The sequence below is a fragment of the Melanostigma gelatinosum genome (genome assembly GCF_949748355.1).
Source record: "Melanostigma gelatinosum genome assembly, chromosome: 13".
In the NCBI taxonomy this organism is placed as follows: Eukaryota; Metazoa; Chordata; class Actinopteri; order Perciformes; family Zoarcidae; genus Melanostigma; species Melanostigma gelatinosum.
The window spans coordinates 16,487,729-16,497,096 of NC_136646.1; the positions used below are offsets into that span (position 1 = coordinate 16,487,729).

Sequence of the window (9,368 nt, forward strand, 5' to 3'; positions counted from 1 at the left end):
GCGGCCCTGGCACTTGGCTTCTCCCTGGGCCGGTTGGAGACGGCTGCTTGGCATGCATGCCAGGGCCAACTTGAGCGTTCTACCCGCTGGACCAGCAGAGATGGGATCTCTCCTCATTTCTCTCTTGTCTGTGGTTTAACGGACAAATCTGAGCGTAATGTTTTGGTACATACGTCTACAGCCACATATAACGTGTCCACTTAAGGCCTCGTCAGGTCAGAAGGTTATGGAAGCGGCGCTAAGCTGTTGACTGCCTTTTATTTTGAATGTATATAAAAAATGAAAAATGTGAAACTCGTGAGATAGCTCAACAGCAAATGAACATGTATTTTTCAAAAGTCAAGAGACTTGCATGTCCACTTTCGAGCAGCATCCAATTAAATTAAGGTGAAAGTTTAATTGCTGTCATTTTGGAAAACTGAGAATACTTCCCTAAATCTCTCACTGGTCTCACAGCTGTACAGATGTTAGATAAAACTGGTATCCAGCACGAAGGTAGACCCATAAACATGTTCACTTTAATGCAATTCATTATATTTATTTATTGACTATACACAAGTTGTTTTTAAGAACAAATATCAACATGAAGTTGAAACTAAAAACGGAGGCAAAATAAGAACGACAAAGACAAATATCAAGAAAAAATGCTCTTTTTATTTTAAAAAATGGCCAGAGTATGGGTTAGCTGTGCAAGTGTGAATGAAACTCTAGTTAATGGAACAATGATCATTTTCACAGCCTTTCTCAAAATGATACACCGGAATAATATACAAACACAGTCCTGTGGAGAAAACATGGAGCACGATGCTCCGCACGTTTCTCATACAGCATCTCACAGAACATTACAAACCAAGGCTGGAAAGGAATGATATCAAATTAAGAATATAATCAGGAGCAAGTTAACTGTAGGAATATCTGGTGCTTATTACTGATTGTGTGCTGCCTGAAGTTTGTTAATCATTCAATTTCATATTGAAATACTGACAATAAGCATTAGAAGGCACAAAAACGTTTTTGCGCGAGACCGCCGCATGTGAGTTGGCACTTGATGGTTGATGAGATAAATATGGGAAAACACTCACACACACACACACACTCTTATTTCCTCCTTAAACCCTAAACACTCTTCTTTGACTAACGGATGCATTTTAAAGAAAATGTTCAGGAAAGTTGTTTGTCATTTGGTGTGCATCGTGTCATGAGATATGTATCTCTTCCCAAGGAAATGGTTCAGAAGCACTTTATCTCCCTGACACACGCACACACAGATGCGTGTGCGCACACACATATATCCGCGTGCTGTTCATCCACGTGTACAGGAGATCCAGCTGACACGTCACTCAGAGTGCGTGGTGTTATTTTACCCCATTTCCTTTAACCCTAGATCATGACTAATCGCAATTTGCCAAGCATAGCTTGCAGACACCTGTTCTGTCCTGTGCGAGTCTGTTGGTCAAGCTCTGTTTGCTTGCAACTTGGAATGGAGATGTTAGTGGAAATTGGTCTTCAATGGAATGGAATTAAAATCATGGTCCTTTTATTGTCACTTCATGTACCTTGTTTTCATTAAAAGCCAAACTGTACTGTAATAACAAACCCCACATTACATGTGTTTATCTATTTAAGAACAAAAAAAAACAATAATGCATAAATACATGTAAGACTTGTATGCCAAAATGACACTATAAGATTCATATGAGCCATTTAGTTAAGACTGGTCGACGGATGCAAATGGCTGCGATATAGCTCGGGCCGTTAATGTAAATTTGACTGCAAATTCACACAATTGGTCCCGTGTACATTCTCCAATGTATCCGCTTCTCCATCTGCTTCGCAACAGAATTGAGCCAAACAGTTTCTCTCCTACACAACTCCGTGGCAGGCCTTTGCTTTACCTCAAGTGTGCACACACGTGCAATCTTTAACTGGAAAAGATGGGGGGGTGGGGGGGGGGGGTGTACAGGATGTGGGCGTAGGCGACACGTCCTCATGGAGGAGTTTTGGCTCACCAACAACACAATTTGTCTTTGTGAAAAAAAGTCTGTTTTAATCGCAACGATATAACTTTGTATAAAATCAGCAGGCACTTTTTTTTTTCTCTTTTGCTTGTTTAACGTTCAAAATGATCACAGGTAGCCTACTACACACACTTCTCCACCTGCCCCCTACTTCCTTCATTAGTAGTGCAGCAATCTGAATGAGTCTCTGGTTTCAAACTGACTGCTTCTTGTCCCCTCAAGGCCGAGACAGCGTGGTGTAGACGGGCTGGTCCCAGCTGGAGGCGTTGGGGCTGTGGGTAGGAGCCATGGACAGACTGTTGAGGATCGGGCTGCCGTAGGGCCGCCTGGATGAGTGGAAGTATGGGTACTGGTAGAGGCTGGATGGGTAGCCTGAGTAAGGGTTGTAATAGTTGGAGCTCTGCAGGTCAGTATAATCACACTGGGAGCTGGAGAACGAGGCTGCAGCCGAGGCAGCAGATGTGGCCGAGGTGACGCAGGCCTGGCTACTGTAGGAGCCGTAATCAGAGTGTGATGGTGAGCCGTGGGAGTGCTCGCTGTAGTGGCTGGGGCTCAGCTGCTCAGTTTTAATATGGAGCCGGTGCTGGCCCACCTCGCTGGCGGAGGGAGTGGAGGAGGACATGGCGCTCTTGCGGCTCCACACTGACCCGTTGGCGCCTGCGTGGCTGTATGAGGACGTGTAAGACCCGCCAGGCACTGGAGCCTGCCCGTGGCTGTGGTCCGAGGGCAGGGTGGAGGAGCCCGAGGCGTGGCCATTGAGCGGGAGGTACTGGTCGAACTCGTGCACGTCGAAGGTCTCCATGTTGCTGATGACATCAGTGCTGAGCTCAGAGATGTCTACGTTGCTGAAGTCGATGTTTTGCCTGTTGCTGTCAAGAAGACGACGGCCTTCGTGTTTCAGATCCTGCTTCACTCCGTGGTGCAGTTCTGTTTTGGGAGTAGTGGGTGGTGTAGGGGGACCATGGAGCTGCCCTGAAAAAAAATATTAGACATAAAGCGTGAGGATGAGCATTCATCACTCCAAATACAAAATGATTTAAACAATTTACAGCCACCTGAAACAAATGAATTACGAAAATAAAACTCACAAACTAGTTATGTTTAATACATTATTTATTTTTCGAATAAATGTTGACGCCATACCTGCATGCTCAGGGTGATGGTGTCCATCAGTCATCCCTGCCAGTCCTCCCATCCCTGGTTCAGCTTTAAAGATGTGATGTGCCAGTTCTGCTCCTGAGTCTGAGTCGCTCTGGCCCGGTTTCATATTCTTCCGTCGCCGGGGCTGGTACTTGTAGTCTGGATGATCTTTCTTGTGCTGAACCCGGAGCCTCTCCGCTTCATCTACAAACGGCCTCTTCTCACCTTCTGAGAGCAAACTGTGGGGGGGGGGGGGGGGGGGGGGATTATAGGACATTAAAATGTGTGCAGTCAAACAAAACAACTAATTAAAAAGATACAATTAATAGATGGCCTGAGTTACTTTAGAGCTTTTTTATTTATTGTCAAGAGGTCAGAAGATCTTTTTCAAATCATTTTTCTAAATCATTTACGTTTCAAATCAAAACATATAGTCAAATCCATATTTCTATGTAAAATATGAGAATATTTATGGAATGATTGTCGCCCAAAGCCAGCCATGACCTCCGAGTGTCCTACAGTTATTCATGTTTATTAATATCATTTAACTCTTTATCCCTGCATTTCATTTGATAGAATAAAATGTTGCCTTACCGCCACAGTTTTCCAAGAGTCTTGCTCAGTTCGGCGTTGTGCAGGTGTGGATATTGATCCGCCAGCTTTCTGCGGGCCGCCTGCGCCCAAACCATGAACGCATTCATGGGTCTCTTGACATGGGGCTTATTCTTCAGAGATCCGCTGCCCCTCACGGGCATGGGCACCAAGGACCAGTCGTATCCTTTGAGGACCTGAGAGACGGCGTCCCGTATACAAGCTGGGAACCGGTCGTCATCCTCCGAGTCCAGTTTCTTGCCTAAACCGGCGAGCAGGGATCCTTGGCCGTCGGAGCCCATCGGTGAGGACGGAGCGTCGGAGTCGGACTCGTCCTGGGACATGGAGCTGTTTGTGCCCGTTGGACTGCACGGCTGGTCGCTGCCACACTTGTCATGCTCCTCTGTCATTTTTAACATTATTTGCTCAGCCCCTTGGGGATGAAAATCCCAAAAAGGAATCTTCAATTAAAAACAAAAATGAAATGTTACCACTGAATTGAAGCCCGCAGCAAAGTGGCCAGTGCGCCTATTACGCACGGTGCGCCACAGTAAATTCCTTCAACAATTTTAGTCAGTACGAGTCCGTTGTTTTCCTTCTGCTTCCTGTTTGTTTGTCTTCGTTACTCTTGTCTATGCTGTCATGGGAGGTGCAGTCGTGAAAGTTGTGGTCCACTGTGTGAGCGGAGGAGCTACATGTTCCGGCAACTTGAGTTGCAGTTTTAAAACAGTCACTCCACCCTCCACCTGGGATTGGCTGGAATAAATCACCACTTTGCCCCCATTGGTTCCAGCTTCTACGTGGGCTTCATTATTATAATGATTTTCTTGTTTTCATTTGTGACAAAGTATTGTTTGTACTAAAGTTGCACACGTTGTGCACAAAACAATTTTACAATGCTTTAACTTAAGGAAATGTAGTTGGTTAGAAATTACTCCAATTTTATAAAAATCATGTAGGATATTTATTATTTTGCAATTGTTAACACCAAAAATGTAAAATTCAATCTTTAAATGCATATAAGTTAAACTAACATTTGGTAATGATATTATTGCAATAAAGGCTGATGAAGTACTTGTATTGTATCATATATTGCTTCCCTGTTGATATACAGGATTCGATTTATTTAGAATATGAGTTTTATAAACATATTTAGAATTTAAGGAAACATTCTACTGTCTAGACATAATAAATGTGTCAAATGCTAAAAGTAGATTTTGTTTTAGAAATAACATATTTCTATCTGAGATCAAGGTTGACTCTGAACAAGAATAGACCATCAGAAAAAGTTGCGGCATGCTGAGAGCATGAAAGTTGATATTTTGGTTTTGATTCTCCCAGATAACTGAACAGTCAATTTTGATTTGGCCAAACATTGAACGTCACATGTGTCAAAGCTGGTAACTAATTTGCAGCAGGGTTACATATTATAGTAAGTAAATGAACATCAAGTCTGACGGATCTCATTGTCAAAGATGCAGGATGATCCTCCCTCTCACAGTTGTAACTGATGGCTGAATTTCTGCTAATTATGCATCAATGTTTTTTCGGCAAGGACAGTGTGTGATATTAAGCCTTTCTTGCCTGTCTGTCTACGCCAAAAAAAAAAGACCATGACTCAAAAACTCTCACCCCTGAACCGACTTCAGACTAAAATGTCTGTCGTGTTGATAACAAAAAACTTCACAAGCCTGTGTGAGCACAATTGCAGCTTTGATAAAATTCCAGAATTCAGGAGAGGAAGTCTGTTTGTCCCAGCGGCCCGTTATGTGATCCACATGTCACTTCTCATTACCAGTAAAGCACACTATTTTATGACACTGAAGATACAAAGAGCAGAGGAGATAAGAGGGTAGATTGAATCACTACCTTTGTTAAAGGTGTCTTTGTGTATTGTGGGATGATTTTTATCACTGGCCTCCCTGAAAAGACAAGGTGTGTTTGTGCTGGACGGCAGTTTGCTTTGCTTGATGCACGCTGCAGGTGGCTGAGGGACAAGGAGAGTTTGTGTAGGTTGGAAATAAAAGAAACTGCGGCTTTCACACGCAGTACAGAGTTAACTGCAGGCTTGCACAGTAAGGTAAGAAGTTTCATTGTTTGGCTCTTATTATCAAGGCTAAAGGGCTTCTCCGGTGAATTTTTATATACTGTATTTGAATTCTGAGGAAGGAGCATGTGTCTGCCTTTATTTAATGTCAGACAAAATATTGGAACATTTCTATCACAAACGATAAAATGAAAGTGCTCCTTTGGTCAGTCCAGAGCAGCCTGCCTAACAGCTGCTGTCAAAGCACTCTGTTGGGTCAAGTTCAGTGCGTGTGTGTGTGTGTGCGTGCGCGCGTGTGTGAAAACAGACAGCGGCTGTAGTTGTCAAACTTGAGTGACTTTGGCTTCACTCTCATCCTGCTCCACACATGGAAACGTATCTGCTGTGTGTATGCATGCATGTGTGTCAGCAGAGAAGACTCACGCATGTGTTATGCATATTGCATGTCTATCTCGCATGCTTTCCCTGATGTAAGGCTGGTGTTCATTTTGATAATGAACTCAGCACTCAGCGAGTAGCGGCCTCCATTAATTAATTCATTTGCAGTAACACACAAGACATAATCACGACACTGACACATAAATGTAATTGATTGTCTGATCCTTTTTAACATTCCCTTTTGGATTTGCGATGCACTCCGCGTTGGAAATCCCTGTTCTTAATCACCACCGAAACTGCATCAACTCTTCTTGGCTCAAGTCCTGTCTCCCCACAAAATGTCATGGAAAAACTTCAGTCAGGGTTGATGTATCCTGCCGACAGACAAACAAACTTAAAAAAATTAATCAAACCGGTGTGTCATAGTTCAAACACAGTGCTACATTTATTTGTTTTTTTATTATTTGAAAAAAATAAAAAGCACTCTTTTTGAACATAGCTGTTGGTTGATGATCGGTTCAGTAGAGTAAAGTCAGCTACCGGCATTATTAAGAGAAGGACAAAAGCTCAAACTCCTCATCGATCTGAAAAGGCTGAAAGTATAAGTCCGGATGAGCCCGACGTGAGTGGCAGCTGCCATGAAGCTGCTAAGCTGTGGGCCGGTCTTGGTTTCTGGGCAGAGAGATGGAGACAGACTTAAACAGACTCCAGCCGTCCCCCCCCCCCCCCCCCCCCGTCCCCCGTCCCCCTTCATGCCTTCCTGTATTGTGGGGAGAAACTCTGTTCAGAGTTTGTGGGCTCCGGGCTCTTGATTAGAAAAGGAAGGAACAACAGAGGAGAGGTAACCGCATGAACCTTAGGAGTCCCAAAGAACGAAGGAAGGTTTTAATTTTCCTATTTTTGCGAGATGCATCTCAAAGGAGAGACAAGGTTAAAGATTTTAGTTTTTTTCGGGCCTTAGCAGAGCATGCTCATTTCTCCTGGGTAGTCGCTTCGATCCCACATGTAAATTATACTCTCTGGCTTCTAATGTGCATACAAAATTAAATTACACAGTCACCCACAGGAATCTTGCCCCCTTTGGTCTCTGCTTCTGTGTTTTTATACACTTGGGCACATTTCTTTACTCCAGCCAAGTTGTTGGACGGAGTATGTCGAGCAGTTAAATTGGCATAAATTGCCACAGCACTGTGCAGTATAAATGTGTTAGGATGAACCATGAGGAGTTCATGAATGGCATGAAGTTCATAAAACACTGAAGTTGAATAAATGTATTCAACAACATAATTTGCACGTGAAACATATTGTATATTCCATCTTTAACTCCGTACGTTTGTGCACGATGTATAAATTCTGCGTCACAAGAATCCTGGTCGAAGTTTTATTTCCACATGCAACAACTGTGGATACCCGTGTCTCGACAGCCACCACAGCGCTCCTAACCCAAACCCAAACAGCAGGCCTTCATGCTGTTGAATAATCCCACTGATTGCACACTGAGTCAATGTGAACGGGGGGAGACTGGCATGCCCTCCCTCTCACCCAGACGATCCCAACCACTGCCTAACCACATGTGGAACAAGCTCCTGGGCTGCTAACAAGCCATATATCACCCCTGTACCACATCTACCAGACCACTTCTATCTTTGGTTCCACACACTCAGAAAGAAGGTAATGCGTGCAAAATGTACAGATGCAGCAAATGCAAGGTAAGGAGCCAGGCTCCGGAGAGAAAAAGTATTTTTACAGCCCTGGAGAAGATATAGGACCTGCTATTGCTACATCTTTAGGTGAAAAGATTGTCCAGGCAGGTTCACACACACATTAAAGCGAACTTTAGTGATGGATGTACTTCCTCTTCCTTTCTGTCTCATCTCTACTCATCCCACCCCCTCTGGAAGTTGCATGGTGGATGTTTTCCATTTTGATCTGTGGCCAAATGCATTTTCCAGGTTTTCTACTTAGTGAGGTCGAGGACCCGGGGATGTTTGACTCAAACTGGTTCCAATCACAGTCCAACCCCCATGACAGCTGCTGTGTGTTAGGACCTCCCATTGACCCCTGACCCTGCACTATCCTAAATTCATTCTATTAAAACCCCATAATGAGGGGTTTACTGGACCAATTGCAGGTTTTATTTAAACCTATTAGTAGACACAGAGAGGTGGAGGGGAGGGGTTGAACTGTGAGGAGGGAAGGAGGGGAGTTTTTGAAGAGTTTGAAGGGGGAGTGTTTGAGACTGAAGGAAACAATTAGTCCAAAACGTCTCAGGGTGTGTTTGGCCTTCGGCCACACTCGTTTTTAATGTCAGGAGTACAAAAAGAGCTCAAGTGTTTCCAGATTATTTGCAATGTTTTCTCCCTGACATATAACTGTTTTTTGAGGCAGCGGTTTCGCTTGTGATATAGTTCTCTATGTTCATGTGAACGAGAGATTACGGACAGAGAGGTTTTGGGAGCTGTTGTAGTAGCAGGTTGGGAAGGATCATGTTAAATCATTCTCCAGTTCCCTCGAGGCTCTCCTGTAAATCTTTGATCTGCAAACTGTCAGACGGTATCTTGGTAGGGTAGCGACTCCCATGGCGTGCAAGAACACTTTATGCGTATGTGAAGCGCATAATGGTTTTAGGTGTCAACACAAAGCTTCTGTTTGAACGTTGCCTGAAGGTAAAGCTCAGGGTTGATTATCGGAGAACAGATCAGTCAACTTCCATTAAATATTCCGTGTACATTCCTGGATGTACAGAGAGGATCTTTAGCAGGGATGACACTTCCCATACTCTATCGAGTCTCAGAGTTGTCCCAAGAGAAGCGTGGGTGTATGTGGGTTCTTTTTGTTTTACACTTTGTGATCTGCAACCCCGTCTTTCTGTCTTTCTTCCCTCTCATCTTCACGGCATATGTTCTGAATAAAACGTGCGGTGTGCTGAGTCTTCCACATTGTCTACTTTTTTGATCCTTGATTCTCATAAATCGTCTCCCTAATTTGCCCGTGAGTTAGATGGTGCGGGACATGTCGACGTTTAGGACGAGGCGGCAAGAGAACAGAGAGCCCACCCCTTGACTTTTACGGGAAATGGGAGGCCGCTCTACAAAAGCGAGACTATTTCGAGGACTTGTTTGGCTGCGGGACGTTTGCCTCACAGCACTAAGATAACTGTGTGTAATTAAAACAAGAATAAAAATCCATTTGCA

The 9,368-nt window shown here is 43.9% G+C and overlaps 1 protein-coding gene across 1 annotated transcript; it reads right to left on the bottom strand.

The window, feature by feature from the left end:
* Positions 1-634: 634 nt before the first annotated feature.
* LOC306786289 (transcription factor Sox-8) lies at positions 635-4,412 on the bottom strand. The gene is made up of 3 exons (XM_079281017.1): positions 3,753-4,412; positions 3,162-3,397; positions 635-2,990 (listed from the first exon to the last, which is right to left on the bottom strand). The coding sequence occupies exons 1-3, from the start codon at positions 4,166-4,168 to the stop codon at positions 2,236-2,238; spliced, it is 1,407 nt and encodes a 468-aa protein (XP_079137143.1). The 5' UTR covers positions 4,169-4,412; the 3' UTR covers positions 635-2,235.
* Between the last annotated feature and the right edge of the window lie 4,956 nt (positions 4,413-9,368).